Source organism: Canis lupus, chromosome 20 (assembly GCF_048164855.1).
Source record: "Canis lupus baileyi chromosome 20, mCanLup2.hap1, whole genome shotgun sequence".
NCBI classification, from domain to species: Eukaryota; Metazoa; Chordata; class Mammalia; order Carnivora; family Canidae; genus Canis; species Canis lupus.
The window spans coordinates 19,418,756-19,444,809 of NC_132857.1; the positions used below are offsets into that span (position 1 = coordinate 19,418,756).

A 26,054-nucleotide genomic window follows, 5' to 3' on the forward strand; every position below is an offset into this window, starting at 1 on the left:
TTGGCTATCATGTCACTGTAGGATAACTGCAATCCTCTTCGTAGTTTATAATATTAAAGAAGCAGATTGGTCTCAAAGATGTCAATACTTCTTTGGTCTTTTGGGAAATGTCTACCTGATTATGCACACGGGTTCTTGGAAAACCCACTTACTTAAATGAGTCAAGTTTATGTGAGGGACTGCCTTCTGCAAGGACAGAACAGTTCCTTGAATAATTAAAACTTAAAGGTATTTCTTGTGAGAATTAGAAAAATAGCTGATAAACCACATACTATTACAAAGCTTTTTACAATCTGGAAATAAAATGAACTTACAAATCTGTATTAAAATGACACTTCTAGTGTCAAAATAAAGTATAACAAGATTTTATTAAATATTTAATAGTATTAATACATGCAAATACCAACTTCACAAAAAATCTATTATATGAAGTGAGCTGAGCATCTATATTAATATTAGTGGTGCTCCTAACCTTTATAATATTTTAACAAAAACTAAGTGTTAATAGTACACAGGAGAGTAAAAGTATCAATACCTACACAAGTGAAATAATACACCTCATTTTTAAAAACAGTTCAACACTTAATGTTGTTGTTATTCTAACTCTGAACAAAGACAGTACATATAACTGGAATGATTATCTGTGCAAGATTTTCATGTGACCACATTTAAGACAACCACTAAACCAAAAGCTATATTCTTTCACCTGAATAGAAGATAACCAAGGTATATTTTTTAATACATTTAAATTATCCCTATAAATAAACTAGACATTCTTCTCGTTTTGTTGGTTTGTTATTTTATAGAAAAAGCTTCCTATTATCGTTAATACTTAGAAATATACTCTGGAGACAGGTAAAATCTTAGTGTAAACTCCAGCTCTATTACTACTAGCTGTAAGTCTTTGGGCAAGTTTCTTAACCTTACTAAACTCACCTCCTCATCATACAATGGAGAAAATGAATGTTCCAAAGATTGAGATAATATATGGGTTATGGGCTGAATTGCGTCCCCTCCCCCAATTCATGTTACCTCAGAAGTGACTGTATTGGAGAGAGGCTCTTTAAAGAGGTAATTAAGTTAAAATGAGGTCATTAGGGAGGGCCCTGATCCATTATGACTTAGTGTTCTTACAAGAGGAAATCAGGACTCAGATACAGAGGGGAAGACACTGTGAGACACAGGGAGAAGACATCCATCTACAGCATGAAGGATGTCTGTGAAGGAAAGAGGCCTCAGAAGAAACTGACTCTGACAACACCTTGATCTGATTTCTAGCCCCCAGAATTGTGAGAAAATAAATTTCTGTTGTTTAAGCCCCCTAATATATGATATTTTGTTATGGCAACCCTAGCAAATTAAAGAATTTAGAACAGTGCTCAGAACATGGTAGGTAATCAATAACTTAATTACTACTGTTATTATTTCCCCAGAGCTTTTCTAATATTCAACTCCACACAAAATTCAGTTCTCACGATGTTCAATTTATGGCTAGTAGCAAAAGAGCAAGACTTTGTTGGGATACACAGAATGCTATGGGCTCTCAGCATCCCTGCGTGTTCTTGCTGGATTTGAGCTCTCCTTTGCCAGGCCATTTCTCATGGATGTGTTTCCAGTGAGTAACCTTGAATTATGACATAATATCTCACTCCAGACCAAGAACAGCATTACTTCTGCTTAATGCAATAGTTGTTATTTGCCCAAGTTAGGCATTCCTCTCCTGTAATACAACCTATTGTGTATGCAGGCATTCATCATGGGCTCTTTATGTCACCCCTGTGAGACTTGAAAGGACTGATGACCAACACAAACCCATGTGAAGTTCTGGCCACTATAAAGTCATTTGTTTATGATCCAGGATTCTGTTTTTTGCCAGTATCCTATTAAATTTTAACTGTTAAAGGGGGCACCTGGGTGGCTTGGTTGGTAGAGTGTGTGACTCTTGATCTCAGGGTCATGAGTTCAAGCCCTATGTGGGGCATACAGCTTATTAAAAAAAAAAAAGCATAAATAAAAAGCTACTCAGAAACAGCCTGACAAAGATATAATAAAGACTAGCAGACCGGTGTGATTTAAAAAAAAAAAATTTTTTTTAACTGTTAGCTTGTAAACAGGGCAAAATCTCAGACCCTGCAGTTCTTGATTGTTTTGGCTGAGAGCCATGGTTTCTGAAAAAGATGAGGGCCTCAGTGGGCTGGGTTAAGACTCCCTGGGACCCAACAGTAAATGTCTCATTTAACTAGTGGGAAAGAGGAAGGGGAATGAGTCCCCCACTGTCCTACCTGTTAATTTATGTTTGGAGGTTTAGCAGTGAGGAGGATTAAAACAAGCCACCCAAATGGTGTATTGTTGTTGCTAACTCATTTCAGGGTGGGAAGAGCAGATGTTAATCTGATAACAAGGCAGCATATCCAGGGCTCTAGTCAAGAAGTTTGGCTGTTGCTGTCAAGGGGGTCCTCAAAGCTGAAACAAATCTACCAGCAATAAGGAAATAAAACTTCAAGGAGACCAAAATCACAAGGTTGTTGAGCATAAATTGGGCAGCTCATCCAAACCAAAAGTATATGCAAAGTGTTCCTAACTAGCATGGGCCCATTCTCTCCCTCCACACTTCTTGATAGCTGACCTCAGCTGCTTTAAGGAAAAGCCAAATGTGATGGGACAACTTGGGGGAACAAAGTGACTCAAACTTTTATAGCTGTTAGATACAGCTCAAATCACCATTCTACCCAGTCCCATAGGGGAAACTGGTATTGGGCATAGGTTTGTCAAAAGTGCCAAGGGCTACAGGACACTGAAGAGATGGTGTTACATGAAAGGTAAGAAAAATCTCCAGAGTCTGGGTGTTCTCAGATACTAGGAAGTGCACACCTAAAGAAGTTGGTACCAGCACTTAAGACAAGGCCAGAAAAGAAAAAAAAAAAAAGTCTCCTTGGATGCAGCCCTTACCCCTTGCTCCTTCCTAAGCAACCAGCCAGGGAGATAACATAATTCCTTGGCAATGTTAGAGCTCCTAATGTGTCAATGTTAAACTTCTTGGTCTATATTCCCATATGGGGAAAAAGTGACTGAAGTCAACTGGTAAGATTAGCACAAATTGTTATGAAAATACGTAACTGGTACTGAGGTGTTATATGCTTATACTGTAAAATGCTTATAAAGTTCTAGAGATTTTCCCATCAAGATATTGCTGCAGATAGAGGAATGAGACAGATTTCCTCCATCTACTATTGTGCCCTAACCAATTCTAACCTATTGATTGGTTGGGATTCAGTGTGAGTGCCTCTATGCTCTGATATCCCGAATGTTCACTATATAGATGATGTTCTGGTAAAGTTAGAAGCTTGTCTCAATGGTTCTGACTGTGGCCATTATTAACTTCCACCAGCAGACGTGGCTGCTAAACCCAAAAGTAGTTTCTCAGTATCATTTGGACAGAGTCATAGCACTTAATCTCTCTGGGAGTCAAACAAACAAATGTTTTCTCCTAATTAAAACTCTTATCAGTACTGGAGGTAGTTCATAATGCCATCAAGGGCAGCTGCTAGACTAGATGTGAAAATGTACAAACACAGAAACCAGGACAACCTTGTTTTAATCTGACTGATCTTACGCTTTCCTTAATGTTTGAGTAGCCTTGGATTTTGCCAACTGAGGCCGCAACTACTGGGTGACACCACCTATCAAATCTATATAATGGTGATTCCTTTTTTAAAAAGAATCTTTAAAAAGATTTAAAATCTTTTAACGATTTTATTTGTTCATGAGAGAGAGATTGAAAGAGAGAGAGAGAGAGAGAGAAAGAGAGAGGCAGAGACAGGCGGAGGGAGAAGCAGGTTCCATGTAGGGACCATGATGGGACTCGATCCGGGTCTCCAGGATCACACCCTGGGCAGAAGGCAATGCTAAACCACTGAGCCACCCGGGCTCATCCATATAATGGTGATTCAAATCAGGCTTCACAACAAATTCTCAAGTAGAGTGACCTCACCCCATTGGGGTTATATGCTGGTATGTGGGGAAAACGGGCTATAGATCTCTTCATTAGGGAGGGGGGGATTTTTTTTTTTTTTGGCCCATCTACTGCCTCCTATAATTTTGTCATTGACACCAAAGATCAGCAACTCAAAGCTCCCTTGTGTGAGTCATAATGTATGATACATTGGTCTTACAATACTTCAGGCTAATAAAAAGACCCTCCTTCTTTGGAATTTAAAATTGACTAAATTCAAGACCCTAGGGGACATGACTCGAGATCATTACTAGACTGGTTTCATCCTGCAGTTCAGCGTCTATTGATAGTATATTGATAGTAGCCTTAACTAACTGCTATATGAAATCAATCAAATAGATTTGGTATTGACTAAACAACTTGTTTGCCAGATTAATCAGACTGGCCAATAGAGTGGCATTCTTCATGAAAATTCAAGTTTGACCAAGAGCATGTCAGATTAAAAAGTGAGTAGCTGGAAGAGGCTATCCATTATGGGCTCTGAATCACACATTGCATACTTTCTGGGTATGCCATGAATGCAAGGACCCGATCTATCTTTACCCAGTCCATGTCTCAGGCTTGTGTTAACACTGAGCAACCCTGAAGTATGAGTTAACAGCTGCCCTTGGACAAAAAACAGGATTGTTTCTGGTCACTATAAAAGCAGTTAATGTCCCAAGGTCAGTGTTCCTTTTCTGTAACACAACCCACTGCAAGTTCAGGCTTTCATCACTGGCCTTTTATGTTGCTTTTATGGGGCTCAGAGAAATGGGAACTGATACAAACCAACAGGAAGCTCTGGCTAACACTTTCACTGTAAATAATAAAAGTGCTTTGTCTCTGATCCAAGTGTCTCATGTATTCTGTAGCATGTAACCTGTGAGCTAACCTGTGAGCTTGTAAATCGAGTATTGAAATCTCAGGCTCTGTAGTTATTGACAGACATCAATAATTTTCTTCTTGGTATTGGCTGGCATTTTAGGCACTATGGCTTGGCTACTAGGAAAATTATAATAGCATGATATACTACAAAATATATTTTCTGAAGACTTAGCCAATAACACTACAAAAATAAAAAACCCTCTGTTTCATGTGAATTTAACTGTGTATGTCCAAGTCCAGTAATAATTTCACTGTCTGTCTGAAGTACTAACAGTACTAAATCCAAAGCTCGGCGCCATGCCTCAATCTTCGGTATAATAATGTCATAAATGCTTGGAATCTGTTCCAGTTTATTTGAAATGCTTGGATTAAAAATTCCACTATTTAGTTTACTATATTCATTCAAGATGTAAGACGAAGGAGAGCCAGAGTCTCTGGCATTTTGTAGATGTTGCTGAATGAATGTGCTGGCTTCAAATTCTGATGAGCAACTGGCAGTGTTATACATGAGAGTTGAAAGGTATCTGTGCCATCCATTTGCTAGGCAGTTAAGCACAGTTGGTCTGTATAGCGCCAGAGATGAGGCCAGCCAAGAGGAAGTATTATGAAGCCATCCTGAACAGACATGGTTTCTTTTACTCAGGGATTGCCCTGCAAGAATTTGAAGATGGCTAAGACACAAAAATTCAACTGCACCACCTCCAAGGAAGACCTTTTGCTCTCTTAGAGCATGATACAGACGATAGGCACAAGTCCAGAACCTATCTTCTTTGGTTTGCATCTGTGCAGTGACTGGGCTGGTGAGCACTACTGTAACCAAATTAATTCCTTCCGTTTTTATCACAATTGTGATTACGTTGATCCTATCTATGACATCCGAGGGAATACTTCTCCAAAAGGCCACATAGATCCCATTGCCCACACAGTTTTCATTTACTTGTGTAATATAGGTCACCTGTACTGCTCCTGAAGCTTCTGCAAAAGCCTGCATCACAGTGCTATTCACTGACCCAATTACCAACCGCTTACTGTGTATGCACCTCTCAATTAAGTGTTCAGACACATTTCCTTGTACCAGCACAAGGTTCACATTGAATTTAATTAAGACCTGTAATACATAGTTTGTCCACACTTCTTCTGAGCTGTTTTGTTGAATCTTCATGCTTTCTAATAGCGTATTAATATTTGTGGCCTTATTAAATCCCAGGTGGCGATAATTCTCTGTGAGATCACCCTCAATGAGAATAACCCGGACCGGCTGATTCTCTAATTCCTTGATCAGAGTAGTATTAGAAATTGATACAACAGTGATAAATCCTGGACAGACACAAGAAAAAGTTTCAGGTACACCTGGTAGACAGCAAGTGAAGATTCTTGAAATGTCAAACCTAAATGGCATTGTACAGTTACCTTGCTGAATACTTGCATTCTGATATTGCAGCCGTACTGCTTCATCTACTAATTTCATGCTGTTGTGATCTCCATGACTCAAACCCATCTCCAACTCTACCAAATCATTACATCTGTAAGTATTGGGAGTAGCTGCACCATGTTGTTCTAGAAATCCATCTGGTTTGTTTATCCATTGATTATTGGCTGTCCTATTAAAATGCCTACTGTGGATTAGTATTGACTTTCTGTAATGGCTGCTTGCGAGCAGACTGTTCTTCAGAGTTTGAGGATTTTGTAACGTGTTTTTATCTGCTTCAACTTCAGTCTGACGTCTAAAGAGTTTAGGTGATTTAACAGGTATCCCAGAAAGACTGTAAGTGGTCAATGATGGAGAGGCAACATCATTGAGATCATGCTCTTTCTGTAAACCAGTATCTGAAGGGATTTGTAGAAAAGGGCACAAACTGATATTAAATGTTTCAAGTCCAGAAAATGTCTTTGTGCTATCTAAATGGTCAAAGACATTGTAGATAGGTACTTGGAGGGAAACTACTTCTTTAATGCAAGAGTTCAAGCCTTCTGACATTACAGACACTATTACTGAAATGGGGACACCTAAATGAAGACATTCTTCAGCAGCACTGCTCCATGCACCAACAAGAAACAAAAGAGTACTGGTTCCAGTTTTATATGTGTTATTTTGTGCTTGAACTGCTTCATTGAGAAGTTGTCCCACTGCGCTGGTTAAATCCAAACTTTCAAGAAGTCTTATGGTTGAACTGATTAACACACTTTCATGACACTCTTCATCTATAATAAATTTGGATGATTTTACTGGGCCTAGGAAAGTTCTTCCTGTTCCTGCAAATGATGAAAGTTGTTGAAGTCCCATGTGCCTTCTTTTATTTATGACCCTGCAAGCCATCACCATGAATCATCATCTGCAAATAAAATAAAAACTTGGAAATTTATTCAGTGTAATTCATGATTATAATTGTTTATAAAGGAAAAATCAGATATAGTCCCTGCCTTTGAGGGGTTTCTGGGAGATATAGTTTCCATTAAGTATGGTCAGTGAAAGATACAGTATTACAATGACACTATGATACAGGTATGGCCATGTGGAGAGGGAACACTTCATCCAGTAGGGGAAGTGGATCATGAAGGCAATCAACCTGGTAGTGTTTCCAGAAGAAGGCAATGCCTGAAATGAGTCTTGAAGAATAATTTGAAAGAGTTAGCAACTTGAAGGAGTAAATGCACATTTATGTGAAAAAACACAGTGTATTGGGATAATACAAGTAGTTTAGTTTTACAGGAATAAAGAAAATAGTAGGAAACAGGAGATGAAGCTCTAGAAGAGAAAAGGGGTTGAATCATGAGAGCATTATGTGCTATATCAAACCCGATCCTATGATGGGAACCACTGAAATGTTTTAGGAAAGGAACATTAAGAAACAGCTTGATATAGAGTGTGAAAGCATGTGCTCTGAATGTAGAAGTCTGGATTTGAACTTGGCTCTAATGCTTATGAGCTGTGTAGACTTCATAAGTTATTTAACTACTCTACCCTGTTTACACATCTGAAAAATGAGGACTATAACAGAATCTACTTTATAGAGTTATTATAAGGAGTAAATGAGTACAGTGCTTATAGCAATGCCTGGAATATAATCCCTTCTGAGTATCACTACTACTATTACTACTACTACTACTACTACTACTACTACTACTACTACTACTAGTAGTGTTTTGGATATATCCTCACTCTAATAACACAGAATGAACTGGGTGGGTGCCTCACTGGAGGTAGAGAGACCAGCTAAGAATCATCTATAGTTATCTAGATAAGGAGTGCGGAAGAGGGATGCAGGTGAGAGGATGGACTTGATAAGACTTAAAAGAGAAAAATTTTAGCCCAATAAAGAGAACTTTTTAACAAAGTACCGCTTAATTGAAAAGCTGTCTATAATAAAATGACCTATCTTTTGAGGTATGAGCTCTCACTTAATGGACTAGAAGTAAAATTGTAGATAATATAAAATTCTCTTCCAACTCTAAGACTTCATAATTCTTTGAATGATATTTTTATCACAGTCTTTTAAATCCAAAATGTCAAAAAGCAAGCAATTTAGAGTTTTGATTTTCATCTGATAAATTTGTGTCTATAATACCAAGATTCATCCTTGAAGCTGAGGAACACCACTATCAGATACCTGAGATCAGAAGAAGCTATAACCCAACTATTTCTCAAGAGTAGCTTCCTATAAGCTTTCAAGGACTAAGGAGAAAAGCTAATAGAGCCTAGAAAATGGTATAATGAATTGCTTGAACTCAGTTTCAAATGTTTTTTGTTTTTTTTTTTTTTTAGTTTCAAATGTTCTGTAAAAATTTCAATTCTATAAAATAAAACTCTTGATACACCTAGGCACATGCCTAGACAGCATCAAAATACACTCTAGGACTCTAATACTCAAATCCTGAAACCCATCATATCTTAATTACCTGCTCCATATTTATTAATTCTCTACTTATCTAGTTTAAATTCCTACCTGTCAATTATTATAATCACTCCCTCGCACATATACTCTCAAAATCCTTATCCCTCTTTAGGTCCATGCTACTCACCTTGCAAAGCCACTAATCTTGATGAAATCCAACTCTGTCCACTCCATGCTTACCTTGCATCAACTGAAAATAAACAGAAAAACAAACACAACCACATTGGTATCATTTCAAACCTCAAATGGCCTTTATTGTTGCTTGGCAATCTACTTCCCTAGTTCATTTATCTTTTTTTCTTCCTGTTTATAAAAGGTTATTACATTTTGGGTTCTATTTTTAAAAGGTTTGCCTACCCCTGTGTACAAAAGATATTCTTCTATACTTCTTCTAAGACTGTTATGGTTTTCATCCTTTATGTCTCTATGAATCTAACTATTCTGGGTATTTCATATAAATAGAATCACACAATATGTGACCTTTTGTGTCTGGCTTCTTTCACTTAGCACAGTATTTTGAGGTTCATCCACATTGTATTATATACCAGTACTTCATTCCTTTTTATGGCTGAGAAACATTTCATTGTATGTATCATCTTGTTTATCTGTTAATGGACAATTTCAGTTGTTTCTACCTTTGACTATTGTGAACTGTGCTACTATGAACATTTGTGTACAATTGTGTTTGAGTATCTGTCCCCAGTTCCTTTGGGTATACACCTACGGGTGGTCACATGGTCATTTTATGTTTAACTTTCTGAGGAACTACCAACTGTCTTCCATAGCAGCTAAATCATTTTACTTTCCCACCAGCAATATATGATGAGGGTTTCAATTTCTCCATATTCTTGTTGTATTGATTTCCAAGGGCTGCTATACAATATTACCAAAAACTGGGTGGCTTAAAACAATACATATTTATTCTCTCAGGAGAATAAATATTCTAGAGTCCAGAAGTCTGAAATCAAGGGGTTTGCAGGGCCGTGATCCTTTTGAAGGTTCTAGAAAAGGCTCTTCCAGCTTCTAGCTGGCTCTTGAAGGTAACAAAACTTCAATATCTGCTTTTCTTTCATATGGCTTTCTTAAAAGAACACCATTAATTGTACTTAGGGCCAACCCTAATCAGGTATGACCTCATCTTAACTAGCTACTTCTATAAAGACCCAATTTCCAAATAAAATCATATTCTGAGATTTTGTGTGGACATGAATTTTGGAGGGAACACTATTCAACCCAATATGTTCACCAATACATATCTTCTGGTTTTTTGTTTTATTTTTTTTTCAATAATAGACATCTCAGTGGATATGAAGTGATATTTCATTGTGGTTTTGATTTGTTTTTCTCTACAACTAATGTTGAGCATCTTTTCATGTACTGGTTGGCCATTTGTAATACCATCTTTGGAGAAATATCTATTCAAATCTTTTGCCCATTTTAAAACTGTGTTGTCGGGATCCCTGGGTGGCGCAGCGGTTTAGTGCCTGCCTTTGACCCAGGGCACGATCCTGGAGACCCGGGATCGAATCCCACGTCAGGCTCCTGGTGCATGGAGCCTGCTTCTCCCTCTGCCTGTGTCTCTGCCCCTCTCTCTCTCTCTCTGTGTGTGTGTGCCTATCATAAATAAATAAAAAATTAAAAAAAAAACAACTGGGTTGTCTTTCTGTTGTTGAATTGTGAGATTTCTTTACATATTCTGGAAACTAGAAACTTATTGAAATATAATTGATAAATATTTTCTCTTTTTGTAGGTTGCATTTTCGTTTTGATAATCACTTTGATGCGTAAAATTTTCCATTTTAATAAGGTTGAATTTGTCTATTTTTTTTCTCGTTTCTCATGCTCATAGTGTCATATCTAAGAATCTATTGCCAAATCTAAAGTCATAAAGATTTAACCCAGTGTTTTCTTCAAAGACGTTTATAGTTTTATATCTTATTTTTTTTAGTTGTGTATCTTATATTAAGTTCATTGATACATCTGATTTTTGTACATCGATGAAGTAGGGGTCCAACTTCATCTTTTGCATTTAGATGTCAAATTGTCCCAGCATCATTTGTTGAAAGACTATTCTTTTCTCAATTGATTGGTTTTGGCATCTTTATCAAAAATCAATTGGTGATAGATTTTCGGGTCTATTTCTGGACTCTAATTCTATCTGACTGGTCTTTATGTCTATCCTTAAGCCAGGACCACATGATTCCATGACCTTGACTGCAATCACCATGACCTGAGCCAAAATTAAGAGTCATATGCCTAACTAACTGAGCCACTCAGGTGCCCAAGGACCACGCTTTTTTGATTACTGTAGCTTTGCTTATGATGGGCTTTGAAGTGAGGGAGTGTGAATCTTCCACCTTAGTTTCTTTTGTTTTAGCTTTTACATTTATAACTAATCTTAAGCTGATTTTTGTAAATGGTGTGAGGTAGGGGTCATTTTGTTTCTTCCTGGATATCCAGTTGCTCCAGAATAATTTGTTGAAAAAACAAGCTTGAAAAGACTTTTTTTTTTGAAAAGACTTTTTGCTTGTTTTTCATTTCTAACATGTTTTGAGAGCTTATTAAGTATGAGGCACTTTATTTTATTTATTTATTTATTTATTTATTTATTTATTTATTTATTTTTTATAAACTTGTCTTTGGAAGTTTATTATTTTTTTTATTTTTTTTTAAATTTATGATAGTCACACAGAGAGAGAGAGAGAGAGAGAGAGGCAGAGACACAGGCAGAGGGAGAAGCAGGCTCCATGCACCAGGAGCCCAACGTGGGATTCGATCCCGGGTCTCCAGGATTGCGCCCTGGGCCAAAGGCAGGTGCCAAACCGCTGCACCACCCAGGGATCCCTGAGGCACTTTATATACATTATGTAATATAGTTCTCATATTATGAGGTAGGCCCTATAATTTTTTAAAATGAAAAATAGATAAGTAACATACAAAATTGCACAGCTAGCAAGTAATAGGTTTTAGTGATAAACTAAAATCCAGACTTCTCTAATGCCAAAGTCCCATACTATTAACTACTATACAAAACTGCCTTCTAGCTGCCCCTCTATGAAACATGGTTCCACTGTATTTTCCACTTCTAAACCTTCTTGCCTTCTTCCAAGCCTGTTTACACCCTTACTATTGATATGCTCTTGTTCCCCCAAGCTTTAGAGTCTCTGTTTGTGGTTTCCTCTTTATATTACGTTTAAATCACAACATATTACTGTATGAACAGAAAAGTCATAGAGAATTTAGAGCAAAAGGAAAAATCATGGGCTATTTCAAACTTATTCAAACTTTCAAAGTCTGTATTTAATTTACGTGAAAATAGTCTTCCCAGAGAAGACATGAAATTATTTAAACAAAACTAATCTAAAAGTAAAATGTTACATAAAACTGATCTCAAAATACTCAATTATTTCACTTATATGTGGAACCTACAAAACAAAACAAATAGAAAAAGCAGAAACAGACCCATAAGTATAGAGAACACATGGTGAATGCTAGAGTGAAGGGGTGTAGGGGATGGGCTAAAAGGGGTGAGAGGGGTGGAGGTACATGCTTCTAATCATGGAAGGAATAAGTCACAGGGATGAAAGGTACAGCATAAAGAATAGAGTCAACGTTATTGTAATAGCATTGTATGGTGATAGATGATAGCTATACTTATAAGGTAAGCATAACATATAGAGATGTCGAATCAGTATGGTGTACCCCTGAAACTAATATAATATTGTGTCACTTATATTCAATAAAATATGAATAAACAAATACATATTCAAGAGAAGTGATGTTTCAGGATTTGAAGACTCTACTCCAAATTTCAGCAGGAATTAAAAAAAAAAGTCTTAGCATTCCTTAGTAAAGCTCCTAAATTATTATTTTGAAAAGATTAATCAATAAAATAAAAACTCAAACAAAAATCCCTCATCTTCTAAAAAGTTGTATATAAAAAGGCAACAAACAGTAAAGGTAATGGTGTAATAGATCATTTTAAAGATAAAAAACACCTGGGGCAACTTCTCTTGTCATTGATTTGACACATTCTGAATTTTGTTCTGTGATACATTACCACCAATGTTTCTACAAACAGATGTTTTATTATTGGGTTCTCTAACAACTTTACTTGCCAGTTTAATGCTTCTTTAACTTCCTAAGTAAGTATGTAATAGAAGCACAGTCACACTACTTCACTGGGTTTTGATATCAGAAGCGGCCTTCTTTTCCTAATATCATGTCTAGTCTTATTTAAGGCCTCTGGTTTAGAATATTAAGACATGCAATGCTTTTCAGGGGTTGAATTTTTTAAAATATTAATATTTTCTGACAAGTATGAAATCAACAGGTTGTGCATCTCCAGTCTATTCCCAACATAGCAATCTAATCATATTCTATTACTTAAAAACCTTCAACTTGAAACATAAAGGTTTTCACTCCTTTGTCTGACACAGAAACCCCTTTAAAAAATCAACTCAGATCCTTTCGTTCCTCTGCTCAAAATCTTCAAAGCCTTCCCACTGCACATGGAATGAAAATCAAGGTCTTAATAAAGCTCTAATCATCTGCATTCCTCCCTCTTACACCTCTTTGTTTCCTACTATGCTATCCCTAGAGCATTCTACAAGTCATCTCCCTAACTTAGAGTTTCTGTTCTAGTTATTCCTTCTGGGATGTTCTTCCTTGAGAAATCTATTGCCTCACCACCTTTAAATATTTACTCAAATTTACCCTTTTCAATGAGGTCTACCCCTGAGCACCCTATTTAACAGCACAAACTCTTCTTTTCCCTCTGCACTTGAATTCCTTTAACCGCTCGACTTCCTTTTTTCCATAACACTTACCACATTATAAAGTAGTACACAGTTTACATATTTATTCATTTATTATCTTCCTTTATTGGAATGTAGTTCCAGGAGGACAATTTTAGTCACTGAGGTATCCCACATACCAAGAATATTGTCTGACACACGGCTGACACTCAATAAATATTTGGTGAGCAAATGAATGAATGGCATTCACCATATTTGCTATCTTACCTTTAGGTACAAAATGACAAGATCAAACAGATGCCGCTATCAGTATTATTCTCCACAAATTTAAATTTCAATCACCTTTAGAGGTTATGTGATTCCTATTTGGCACTGCCTTAGGTGAGACCCTTTATTTTACTTTATTTAAAGATTTTATTTTATTTTATTTTTAAGATTGATTTATTTATTCATGAGAGATACAGAGAGAGAGAGAGAGAGAGAGAGGCAGAGACACAGGCAGAGAGAGAAGCAGGCTCCATGCAGGGAGCCCAACGTGGGACTCGATCCCAGGTCTCCAGGATCAGGCTCTGGGCTGAAGGCAGTGCTAAACCGCTGAGCCACCCGGGCTGCCCTGAGCCAAAGGCAGATGCTCAACCACTGAGCCACCCAGGCGTTCCTAGGTGAGAACTTTAATTGCTTCCAAAATGGTTCCTCCTTCACATGGTTGTCAGAATTATCTTTGCAAAGCATAAACCTAATTAAAGCATTCCATTATCTAAAAACATCTATTTATCTTAGAAAATAAAATCTTTACTCCTTAGTTTGACATAGGTGTCCTATAATCGGACCTCAGTATAATTTATGACTCATTTTCCACCTTTCTTTATGAATCCTAAGATCTTGCCTCACTAGAACATTTATTTTCATTTTTACACCTGCTATATTCAGATTTGAATATCCCACCCTTTCTTCATCTTGGCAAATGCTATATATCTTTTATCACCCAAGGCAAATGCCACATTTTTGATACAATCTTGTCCAATGCCCCAGGAAGTCCAGCCTCCTTCCTGGGCTCAGTCACTTTCTACACACACATGTACTAAAGCATTTAGCATCCTGAATTTAAAACTCTGTATCTATGTCTGTCCCTTTCTCTCCCACTAATCTGTGGGTTCCTTGCTTTTATTCATCTTTATACTCAACACTCAGTTCCTTTCAAACTCAATAGTTGACACAGTATAGGACATGTGAAAAGCAGTAGGTAAATTTAGTAGATTTAAGAGTGCCAATGGATTTAATATTTTCCTAGACTAATCATTATCATTACTATTACTAATGTTTTATAATACAATTAGATTAGTAATGGCTATTTTTCAAGACTAAGTATTTCTTACCTAAGAACTAGAAATTGCAATCTGAGCCTATCATCAAAAAAAATCATTGTTACTAGAAGTTAGCTTCCTAAGTATAAGACCCTAAATCATAAAGTGATATCAAAGCAGGTTAACATATTACTCAGCCTTTGAACTGCCATGAGATTAAACTTGATCTAGGTTAGAATTTGATTCTATATATTTGGTCACTATTCATTTCTGGGTCTCAGAAGTCCCCTTAATATTAGTAGTAAAGATGAAGTAAATGTCCTTAAAACTAATCAAGAGCAACTTTCCCAGTGAGATTATGGCTGAAAAATCAATATACAGTTAACCTTTCTAGGGGGCCCAACCACTGCACAAGTGAAAATCGAAACATAACTCTTACTCCCCAAACCCTAACTACCAATAGTCTACAATTGTTTGGAAACCTTACCAATACTATTAGTAGTCAATTATTACATATTTTATATGTTACATGTATTATATACTGTATTCTTACAATAATATTTTTCTTATTTTTTTTTCAGTATCTCTAGTGTCTTAATAATCTCTAGTATCTTGTAGTACCTCTACAAGGTTCAACTGGTAGTTTTTTTCAAATTGTGGCAAATCCCCGCCCCCCCCCCAATCCACATATATGTAGGCCCACACAGTTCAAATCCTTGTTGTTCAAGCAAGGGTCTACTGTAATATAATCAAGCGAATAAACACTTTACTTAACTCACAAAATATCTTGAACTTGTGTAATTTTAATTTCCACTGCAACTTTATACATAAAAAAAATCACTTCCTATATTAGAATAGGTGATCCCTGGGTGGCTTAGCGGTTTAGCGCCTGCCTTTGGCCCAGGGCGCGATCCTGGAGTCCCGGGATCCAGTCCCGCGTCGGCTCCCTGCATGGAGCCTGCTTCTCCCTCTGCCTGTGTCTCTGCCTCTCTCTCTCTCTCTCTGTCTATCATAAATAAATAAATAAATAAATATTAATAAATAAATAAATAAATCTTTTTTAGAATATTAGAATAATCTTATCAGTTTTCCAGAATCCTAACGTGTTGTTTATCTATGATTACAAAGCCTGGGTAACTGGGATAGAAGGTGAACCAGACAGGATGATGGTTTTGGAGAATGTGCCGTGTTTCTACATATTACAATAGGAACGGTGATTTGGGAGACTGCTTCAAGAATGTACTTTGCACATTTTACCTGCCCTACCTGCAGGAGGTTAAGTGGGAGAAAGGGGAGGGGGAAAAAACCCAGCTAGGTAAAAATTAATGTTCCTATCAATCCACTGCTGCAGAATCCAGTATGATTCCTGGAAAATAAAGTACTTACTCTGCAGAAGGCACTGCAGGAGGCATAACGAGAGCCCTGGTGCAGAGCCCTGATGCGTAAGGAACAGGGCTGCAGGTTTGAGGAGCTATCTCCTCTTCATTTCTACCAGGAAGTCAGAGGTCCACCTCATTCTCTCCCACCCTTTAGCTAGTCTCTGACCGGATTCACGACTGGACAAACCGACAAGTCCAGCCCCGTGGACAAGAGTTTGCTTGGAGCTGCAGCAGTTAGGGGCTGGCCAGCAGGATTATGAGGCTGCGTCTCTGCTGGATACCAGGCCTGGAAAGCCGCCCGAACCTCATTCATTCAGCCACAGGCATGGCCGAGGGTGAGCCTGGGGGGGGGGGGGGGGGGAGGTGTCTGATCGTGATTTCGGTTGGAGCCAAAGTCCTACCGGCCAGCAAATGCTGCAGCGCTGGCAAGGGCGCGCGCGGCGAGGCGAGGCGAGGCGCAGCCCAGCACCAGCCCCGCCCGCCCCCCTCCACCCCTGCGGCTGCCGCGCCGCATCCCTCCGACCCCGGCAAGAGGGAAACACTACAGGCCAAGCCCCAGGCACGGAGGCCAAAAACTATCTAGCGGCCCTGGGGAAGCTCAGTCCCCTCCACCTCCGATAACCCCAGCAGGGTCGTTAAGCCAAGACTGGATCAGTTTACCCGGCCCGCCAGGCCCCGGTTCTCATTCTTTCTCCCGGGGCTCGAAGAGGGCAACAAAGCAAACGGGCTCTCCGCGCCTGCACTAAAGACTTCTGGAAGTACCTCGCGACGAACCTCGCTCCTCTCCGTCCTCACGCGAGGCTCCAGACCCCCGCTTGCCCACCTCGGGCGGCGGCGTTCCCGCGGGCACCCGGGCGCCGAGGAACCGGGCGGAGGACGCCCCCCTCTGGGCCCGCACTCTGCGCATGTGCGAGGCGGAGCGAGCCCGCGGCCGGCGGGGTGGGGCAGGGCTCTAAGATTACCCCGACCGAGAGTTCTGCCCGCGGTCGGCTCGGAAAAGCAGAGCGCTACTCTATTGGTAGAGAGCAGAGAGAGGGGGCGGGCCTCAGGGCCCTGATTTCTGTTCATTGGGTGGAATGACTGTCAATCAGTAGGCAAATCTGGTGGGCGGGGCTTCTGGAGAGCGGGGCGAGAGCGGCCTTAGCAACGGTTGCTGAGCCGGGGAGACTGCAGCAGGGCGGTGCGGCTGGCGGCTGAGACCGGGAGGTCCCGGCAAAGGGCACCGCTTGGTGACATGGTGAGTGCCAAGCCGGTAAGCCCTTGCTGGGCCGGGGCCGGGGTTGAAGTGTCACCTCGAGCAAGGAAGGAATTTTGTTTGGTTTATGCAATGTATTATTGGCCTCCTGATCCTCGAGTGTCATTTAGTGGCGCCTCCTCTCGTGGCCCAGGGGAAGCACGTTGCCCCTGGCTCTGGGGGACAAGCCAGGGCGGGGCTCCAGTTCATTCTTCCCTCGTCGACCCCACCAGCCGCTGATACCCGCGCTCTGCGATAGGTTCCGTGATGGAAACGGAAAGGAATTGAGGACGGAGAATAAGAGGCTTAGAAGCTGTTGGAAGGGGCAGCCAGGGTGGCTCTAGCGGTTTAGCGCCGCCTTCGGCCCAGAGTGTGATCCTGGAGACACAGGATCGAGTCCCGCCTGGGGCTCCCCGCAGGGGGGCTGCTCTCCCTTAAGTAAATACATCTTTAAAAAGAAACTGTTGGAGGGTCTAGACCTCTAGAAAAGAGGTCCTGAACTCGGAGAAAGTGACCGGCCAGGGTAGCTCCGCCCTCCCACTCTTGGGAAGGTAAAGGTCCTAAAGGCTGGAGCTGTTAAGTTGGAGATCACACTGGTGTATTTGCAATCCGAGGCCAGAGAATCCACCGCTGCCACGAGGAACCCTTAATCCACGTGAAACCCGAGGCTAGGTGCCCAGGAACGCGAGGTCCAGCTGCCGTCCCTGCTGCCACTGCTGCCTGACCGGAAGCTGGAGACCAGATACCGAAATAAGGCTGCAGCAACACCCCAGAAGCAACTCTTTGACCTTGCTTGTCAGCGGGGATTGGCACAAAGCAGCAAGATGACCTCCACCATACCCGCTGGATACTGATAATTAGCCCAACATTTATTCTTACTCAGATCCCTGGAATAGTTTTTCACCCGGAAAATGTAGGTGTTTTTTTTCCCGCCATTTCTCAGCTTCTGCAATATAGAAAAGTATGCTAAAAGATGGGAAAGGATATTATGTTTCGGTCAAGCATATCCCACAAAAGAAACAAATTTTATTATGAGACATAGAGGCCTAGATAAAAGGGATGCCTTAGGCACTGCTTTTCAAATATACCAAGTAAGGCCAGTCGTATTGGAACTTAAGATCTACTGTTCAAGCATGCGTGCCTTTGCCTCTTCTTTCTTTCAAAGGCACTTGTTTGTTGAAGGAAAAACTTGAGTGGTAAAAAGAACCAGGCTTTCCACCAAGATATTAATAACTAAAAGTACAAATGTTAGCAAAGGGGAAAGGAGGAAATTGCTGATGGTCATTGTGTAGTAGGGAATAGGGTTCTTGAGTATGCTTATTTATCATTGATTATTCTGGTTCTGGTAACTTTTCCAGTTATTCATGCATATGCGTATTTATTACAGGCATCCAACTATTGTATAGGTTCAGACCAATGGAAGAAAAGAGCAGCAAAACTTGAATTGAATGAAACCCAAAAGCAAGAAATTAAAGAGGCCTTTGATTTATTCGATGTTGATGGGTCTGGAACCATAGATGTGAAAGAATTGAAGGTTTTGAAATTACTTCTAATTCTAAAACATTGTAAAAACCATTACTTATTTGTGCCAATTTTTCAATCTTTAACAGCAGCCTTCTAAAAGCTCAGTATAAAATCTCCTCAGTGTGGATACCTGCACCTTCAGTGTATACACCTACCCCATACTAACAAAATAGTATCACGTTAGGCATTTTACTCTTGTTTTATGAATGAGTAAAACAAAACACAAGATCTGACAGTGACATATCCTATGGCATAGTAGGATTGGAACCTACCTAGGCCTGCTGACCTGACTTTCTAGGTTTATGCATAGTCCATAGTAAAAAAGAGAAAATCTAGTCATTAAGAGGTAATTTAAAAACTAGGAATGAGATTGTGGCATAGTATAATTTATTTGCTTCCTATTTCAGATTGCAATGCAAGCCTTAGGATTTGAACCAAAGAAAGAAGAAATTAAAAAAATGATAGCTGAAATCGACAAAGAAGGAATTGGCACCATTACTTTTGAAGATTTTTTTGCCATAATGAGTGTAAAAATGGTATAGTAGTGATTTTGTTTTTCAAAGAAATATAAGCAATAACCTACATTTTTTCAAAGAAATATAAGCAATAACCTGATTTCTGCTCCTGATAATCAGAGGTTTCACAGAGGAAGACTTTGAAGATGGACGGGATTTAGATAGTTAGACAGTTAGCAAGATTAAAGATTATTTCAGGGTAATAATGAAGACTGTTCAGTGTGGAGAAGCCTGTTAGAAAATAATAAGGAGGGCAGCCTCAGTGGCTCAGTGTTTTAGCGCTGCCTTCGGCCCAGGGCGTGATCCTGGAGACCCAGGATCAGTCCCACATCAGGCTCCCTGCATGGAGCCCACTTCTCCCTCTGCCTGTGTCTATGCCTCTCTCTCTCTCTCTCTCTCTCTCTCTCTCTGTGCGCCTGTCATAAATAAATAAATAAAATCTTTAAAAAAATAATAAGGATATATGGCTGGAGAAAGAGAAGGGGGTCAGCATCTTGAAGGCTTGAATTCAGCAAACATCTCCTGAGTGCCTGTTTTTGCCATGCACTATTCTACAGAGCATTGAATGAGACAACCTCCCTGTTCTCTAAGAGCTTACATTTTTGGTAATGGATATTAATTACTGGTATTAATAGAAGATATGTTCTCTTTATCAGCCTGGTCTCTTCCACTTCAACAAACCCTGAATTTAAATACCTTGAGAGCAAATGTGAGTGCGTTGGAATAAGTGTTAAAAGTTAGAGCAGGGAATCCCTGGGTGGCGCAGCGGTTTGGCGCCTGCCTTTGGCCCGGGGCGCGATTCTGGAGACCCGGGATCGAATCCCACGTCGGGCTCCCTGCATGGAGCCTGCTTCTCCCTCTGCCTGTGTCTCTGCCTCTCTCTCTCTCTCTCTGTGTGACTATCATGAATAAATAAATAAAATCTAAAAATAAAAAAAAAAGAGCAGTAAAGTCAGAACTCAGCTACCTGATACATTGCGCTGTAGACCTCAAACACCCATAAGGCCAATTTGATAGAAAAGATAAATGATAGATTAATTACATTTAATTGTTTCTGTTTTTTAAAGAGTGAAAAAAATGAAAAAGAAGAAATATTGAAGGCTTTCAAATTATTTGATGATGATGATACTGGAAGCATAACACTAAGCAATATCAAGAGGGTTGCTAAGGAACTGGGGGAAAATTTAACAGATGATGAACTTCAGGTAATTTTTTACTTATTTTTATAATTATAACACATGTATAATTATAACATAATTCATATAATTTATAGTTATAGTCTTTAGTTGGACGCAAATACAATCAAAATAAAATTTGTATATTTGAACATTATATCATTATTCATTTTTAATGATATCACATCATATTTACGTTTTGTTTTACAGGAAATGCTTGATGAAGCTGATCGTGATAGGGATGGAGAAATAAATGAGGAAGAATTTTTGAGAATGATGAAAAAGACCACTCTTTATTAATACTTTTTAAAATTCCTTTTGGAAAGTTGTTAACAACTTTATATTTGTTAAACAGTTCCATAATATCTGAATGTATTCTTTAAAATTTTTAGTTTATATGCACAAATTGGCTTATTGATGTCTAAGCATTGTGAGAAGTTACATGTTTCCACCAATAATATTGTTTAATCTGCAGCATCAAGACACAAAGAAAATGTAATGATTTCTGTGAACCGTGGATCCAAAACCAGTATTTAATTCCAACTGCTACTTTAGAGCTCCAGGATCTAAAGACTTAGAATTTTTTTAAGTTTAATGAAACTTACCCCACATGCAAATGGATTTGGCGAACAAGCAATTAGTTTCCTTATTATTTTCCTTTTGTGCAACTCTTTAAAACTGATAAATATTTGCTTTCTAATCAGTTACTCAGAAATGGAAAGTATTAAATAAAATTGCCTAGCAACTACATTATTTGCTACTTTTCTTCTTATAAGGAAAATTCAAAGCAGCACTTATACTATATAGATTTTCCTGTAAGTTTGACCCTGCAAGTGAGCATTTAATACCTCTGTCTTGGGAGGTGCTAAGGATTTTACATATGTTATCTCAATATGTTACAACTTGGAAGCTGGTAGTATTGGCTCTATTTTACTATATTATGGGAAACTAAAGTTCAGAGAATTTAAAAATTGCTCAACTGTTCATAGATAATAAATAAAACATGGATTCTAAGTCTTGTATCCTATGCTTCACTACACAGCTATCCTATGGATAAAGAAATCTCAGGATAACTAAGTATATATTTTCTAACTCATTTAATATTACGACTCTTGTAATTTAACGTTTTCTATGAAAGAGCCAAACTGTTGGGAAGGCAGTCTCTAGATACAGTCTTTTGATTCCCCACGGGGTCACACAAGACTGGGCCTTGGGCCTGGAATACTTCCTTACCAAGAGAGAGTCTCTATAGCTTGTGCTGGAATTGTCTGTGAATATTTTTGCATTTCAGACTCCATGTATACTTTTTTCTGCTTAAGCACGTGTGTAATATGGTGCCTGTGTGTGTAATATGGCACCTGACCAACCCCGCTTTGGAAAGGGGATGTCCCCTTTGGGGGTGAATGGGGTCCTTCTGCTGAAACAACAAGATGGGTGTTATCTGCAAATAAGGCTCTGTATAGGCTTCTGGGAGGGACTTGCTGGCCATGGGAAACCGACATTCACTACTGAAACTGATACTGCTCTGTCTCTATATGAGTGAAGCATTGTTCCACTCAGTAATTGTGTTTTCCTTGTCAATTAAACTGATACCAAGATGCATTGGGAGAAGCTCTCAGATTTCTGCTCCTGATAATGGGCAACAGATGCCACTTGCTGGATATAAAATTTCTAAACCTAAGTAATCATCTTTGGAGCAAGAAAAGATTATAGAAAATATAACTTTAATTGCCCCACCTAGTTCATTTTTAGCTCAACTGAAATGAAGTTTCAAGGTTTTGTCCACACAAGAGAGGTTTTTTCAATTGAAACTAGAATGGCATCTATGCTTATGCTCATTAAGTGTTTCACAGTATCTTTAATTCCTATTTATGCAGCATTTTCTTCTAAAGATATAACTATTAAGCATGCTTCATATGTAAAAATTATGGCCTTTAAGTTGTTAAATGATTTATATTCTTTAGTGGGTAGTATACTTAAAATTACACATCAACAAGTTCAAAGATTTCTAAATAGAAGTCTCCTCATTCAATCCTCAGTTCTCCCTAGGACAGAATGTCCTTTATCATTACCTCAGTCAGCATTGCACAGGAGTACTAGGTAGTACATTAAGGCAAGAAACAGAAAAAAAAAAAAAAGATCAGAAAGGAAGAAATAAAATTATTTTTATTTGCAGATGACCTTATATATATATATATATATATACATAGAAAATCCTAAAGAATTTACAGATTGCCACATAAAAAGTTGTTAGGCAAATACAAATATAAGCACAATTCTATTTGTACAAACCAGGTATGAATAATTAGAAAATGAAATTTAAGAGACTATTGTATTAAAAGTATAAAAATCTTAAGACTGAACCTAATGAAGATACACAGGTCTTCCACATCAAAAACTATAAAAGAGTACAGAGAGAAAGAAGACCTAAATAAATGAGGGAATACTATGCTCATGGATAGGAAAACTCAGGATGTCAATTCTCCCTTTATTGATCTATAGCCATAGTGCAATCAAAATCCTAGCCTTTGTGAAACTTGTCAAGCCTATCTTAAAATTTATATGGAAATCCAAGGGGCCAATATACACTCAAAGAACAAAGTGAGAAGCTAGCTTGCCCAATTATCAAGATTTATTATTGGGTCGTAATAATTAGAATAGTGTGGTGCTAACTAGGATAGACTAATGGACCAATGGGGTAGAACAGAAATTCCTGAAATGACTCATATGTATATGGCCATTGACTTAAGACACAGATAACTACAGAGTAAGGGGACGTTTTCATTATAATAAATTGTTTCAAGTCAATAGGCTATCAAAAAGAATAAGAGAAAACATAACCTCAACCTGACACTGTACATAAAAACTAATTCTAAATTATTGTTGGTTGAGACATGAAAGGTAAGAATATATCATGACCTTGAGATCAGATTTCTAATTAGGACACAAAAGCCACTAACTTTAAAGGAAAATATTGATAAATTGTACTATAGTATAACTAAGAACTGCTCTTCATGAAAGAGAATGAAGACATAAGCTACTAAGTGGAAAAAAGGTATTTTCATTAAGTCTACCTAATACTTGTATTTAGAACACACAACTTTTAAAAATCTCTAAGAAAAAGCCCAATTTTTAAAAGTAAGCAGAAGGCTCGAGTAGGCACTTCATAGAAAAAGGATATAAAAATGATATTAAAAAAAAGTGTTAAAGTTAAGGGATATAGTAGTAGCTGAAGAATGGCCTCCAAATGATCCATTTCCTAATCCCTGGAACCCATGAATGTTATATGACAAAAAAACACACAAACAAAAAGAATTTTGCATTATGATTAGATTAAGGACAAGTAAGTTAGATTTCCTGAATTACCCAGTGGGCATTAAGTGTAATTACAAGTATCTTTATAAAAGAGACATATGACACACAGAAGAAGAGAGAGTAATATAATCATGGAGGCAGAAAATATTTTGCTAGAATGGCATGGATGATCATATCTTTAACTCCTAATTCTATAGCACTTCCTTCTAGACTGAAGAAAAATTTAACTAGTAAAGATATGAAGCGATGTGTCTAGAAGCCAAGGAATGCTGGCAGCTGCCAGGCACTGGAAGAGTTAAAGAATAAGCTTCAGGAGGGAGTGTATCCTGGCTGACACCTTGATCTGGGCCTTGATTTTGAACTTCTGGACTCCAGAGCTGTGAGGGAATACATTTCTGTTGTTTTAAGACATCAAGTTTGTGATCATTTATTAGAAAATTAATACATGGGCGATACAAGTCAATATCATCCTAAGATAGTACTATTAATCCACCAGAATGGGTAAAACTAAAATAACAAATAATTCAAGTGTTGAAATGAATGTGAGACAATGGGAATTCTCAACTACTGCTGCACATTGCTCAATTGTTTTGAAAATAGTTGGCATAATTTAATAAAGATGAACATACATATATGTCATGACCAGTGTATTCAACAGAAATTTATGTGCATGCCATGAGACTACAAAAAATGTTCCAAAGCAGCAATATACCTAATAGTCAAAAACTGAAAACACTCTAAATGTTCATCAACAATAAAATGTACAAACTGTTACATATTTGTACAATGGAATGCATATAGTAATGAAAAAGACAATTCACCTCTATGCAGCCACATGGATGAACTGGAAACATAGCATTGACTGAAAGACACGAAGAACAAAACTATATGTCTTGCATAGATGCCATTTCTATAAAGTTTAAAACCAGGCATACCTAAACTATAGAGTTAGAAGTCAGATAGTGGGAAAGAGGGAGGAAGTAGGAGGAGGAGAAGGCTTACAGGGGATTTCTGAAGTGCTGACAACTTTGTGTATCTTGGCTTATACAGTAATTACTTAAGTACTTGTATTGCCTTATCACATTGAGCTGTTTGTTTGGCTTGTGCGTTTGTGTGAGTGTTGTACTTCAATAAAAACATTTTAAAAATCATGTCTACACTGTTAGGCATCATGACTTTGTGTCATTTATACTAGCAACATAGAGATAGTCCCAGAATAAGGAAAACTTGTCAGCCAACACATTGACATATTAGAGAGGGCTGCCCTTCAATTGCAAAAGGACCTGGTGGACCTTCATTTGTTTTCCACTCCTTATTAATTATCAGAACCAATACTGAAAAGAAACAATGTCTGTAATGAATATGCAAACATTTTCAACCAAATACATTTCTGTTACATCTTAGTTATATACCTTTTTTTTGATGCAAATGTTGTATAATTATGTCCTGTTTTTCCCTTGATCTTGCTAGAAGTTTATCAGTTTTGCTAGAATTTTTAAACAACAAACTTTTGACTTTATCCTATTTTATCTTTGTTTTCTATTTTATTAATTTTATTTGTATTTTACTACCTCCTCTCTCTGTTTATTGCTTTTTGCTTTTTACTTTTGAAGTTACTTCTTTCTGTTACTACTGTTCAGCATTTTTCCCTAAGGGTACAGTTTTTCCTTAAATATCCCCTCTAAATATATATTTCAGTATGCAGTAGGTTTATTGAGATTTCATCCCAAGTAATTTTTAATTTTTATTGATTTATTTGGCCAATATGTTATTAATGCAAGTGTGCTCTTTATTTTCCAAATATAGAGGGAATTTTTAAAATTTTAAATGCTGCTTTTTGATAATGATTAATAGCCAAATTGCATTGTTGTCAGGAAGAGTTATCTGTATAATAGCAATTATTTGAAAATTGTTGAAACTTTTATGCTTTTAAAACACATTCACAAGTTCTTTGATGTTCCTCACATCAACAGGAAGAGTCCTACTTTTCTTCCCTTTGAATATGAGTTGTCCGTGGTGACTTGTTTATAAACCAATAGAATGTAGCAGAAGTGACATTGCATGACTTGTGATGATAGGTTA

The 26,054-nt window shown here is 38.1% G+C and overlaps 2 protein-coding genes across 6 annotated transcripts; one reads left to right on the plus strand and one right to left on the minus strand.

Annotated features, from left to right (window-relative positions):
* Nucleotides 1–323: 323 nt before the first annotated feature.
* Nucleotides 324–17,155, minus strand: BBS12 (Bardet-Biedl syndrome 12). 4 transcript variants are annotated; one of them, XM_072788506.1, is made up of 4 exons: nucleotides 16,870–16,946; nucleotides 16,217–16,550; nucleotides 8,897–8,959; nucleotides 324–7,209 (listed from the first exon to the last, which is right to left on the minus strand). In XM_072788506.1, the coding sequence occupies exon 4, from the start codon at nucleotides 7,197–7,199 to the stop codon at nucleotides 5,058–5,060; it is 2,142 nt and encodes a 713-aa protein (XP_072644607.1). In that variant the 5' UTR covers nucleotides 7,200–7,209; nucleotides 8,897–8,959; nucleotides 16,217–16,550; nucleotides 16,870–16,946; the 3' UTR covers nucleotides 324–5,057. The 4 variants fall into 4 exon arrangements, with proteins under 4 accessions (XP_072644607.1, XP_072644606.1, XP_072644605.1 ...); XM_072788505.1 differs by lacking the exons at nucleotides 16,217–16,550; nucleotides 16,870–16,946 and adding an exon at nucleotides 16,984–17,155; XM_072788504.1 differs by lacking the exons at nucleotides 16,217–16,550; nucleotides 16,870–16,946 and adding an exon at nucleotides 16,972–17,155.
* A 132-nt stretch (nucleotides 17,156–17,287) lies between these two features.
* Nucleotides 17,288–21,407, plus strand: LOC140611718 (centrin-4). 2 transcript variants are annotated; one of them, XM_072788509.1, is made up of 5 exons: nucleotides 17,288–17,446; nucleotides 18,831–18,977; nucleotides 19,375–19,503; nucleotides 20,550–20,687; nucleotides 20,868–21,407. In XM_072788509.1, the coding sequence occupies exons 1-5, from the start codon at nucleotides 17,444–17,446 to the stop codon at nucleotides 20,955–20,957; spliced, it is 507 nt and encodes a 168-aa protein (XP_072644610.1). In that variant the 5' UTR covers nucleotides 17,288–17,443; the 3' UTR covers nucleotides 20,958–21,407. The 2 variants fall into 2 exon arrangements, with proteins under 2 accessions (XP_072644610.1, XP_072644609.1); XM_072788508.1 differs by having other exon boundaries at nucleotides 17,351–17,461.
* Nucleotides 21,408–26,054: the final 4,647 nt, after the last annotated feature.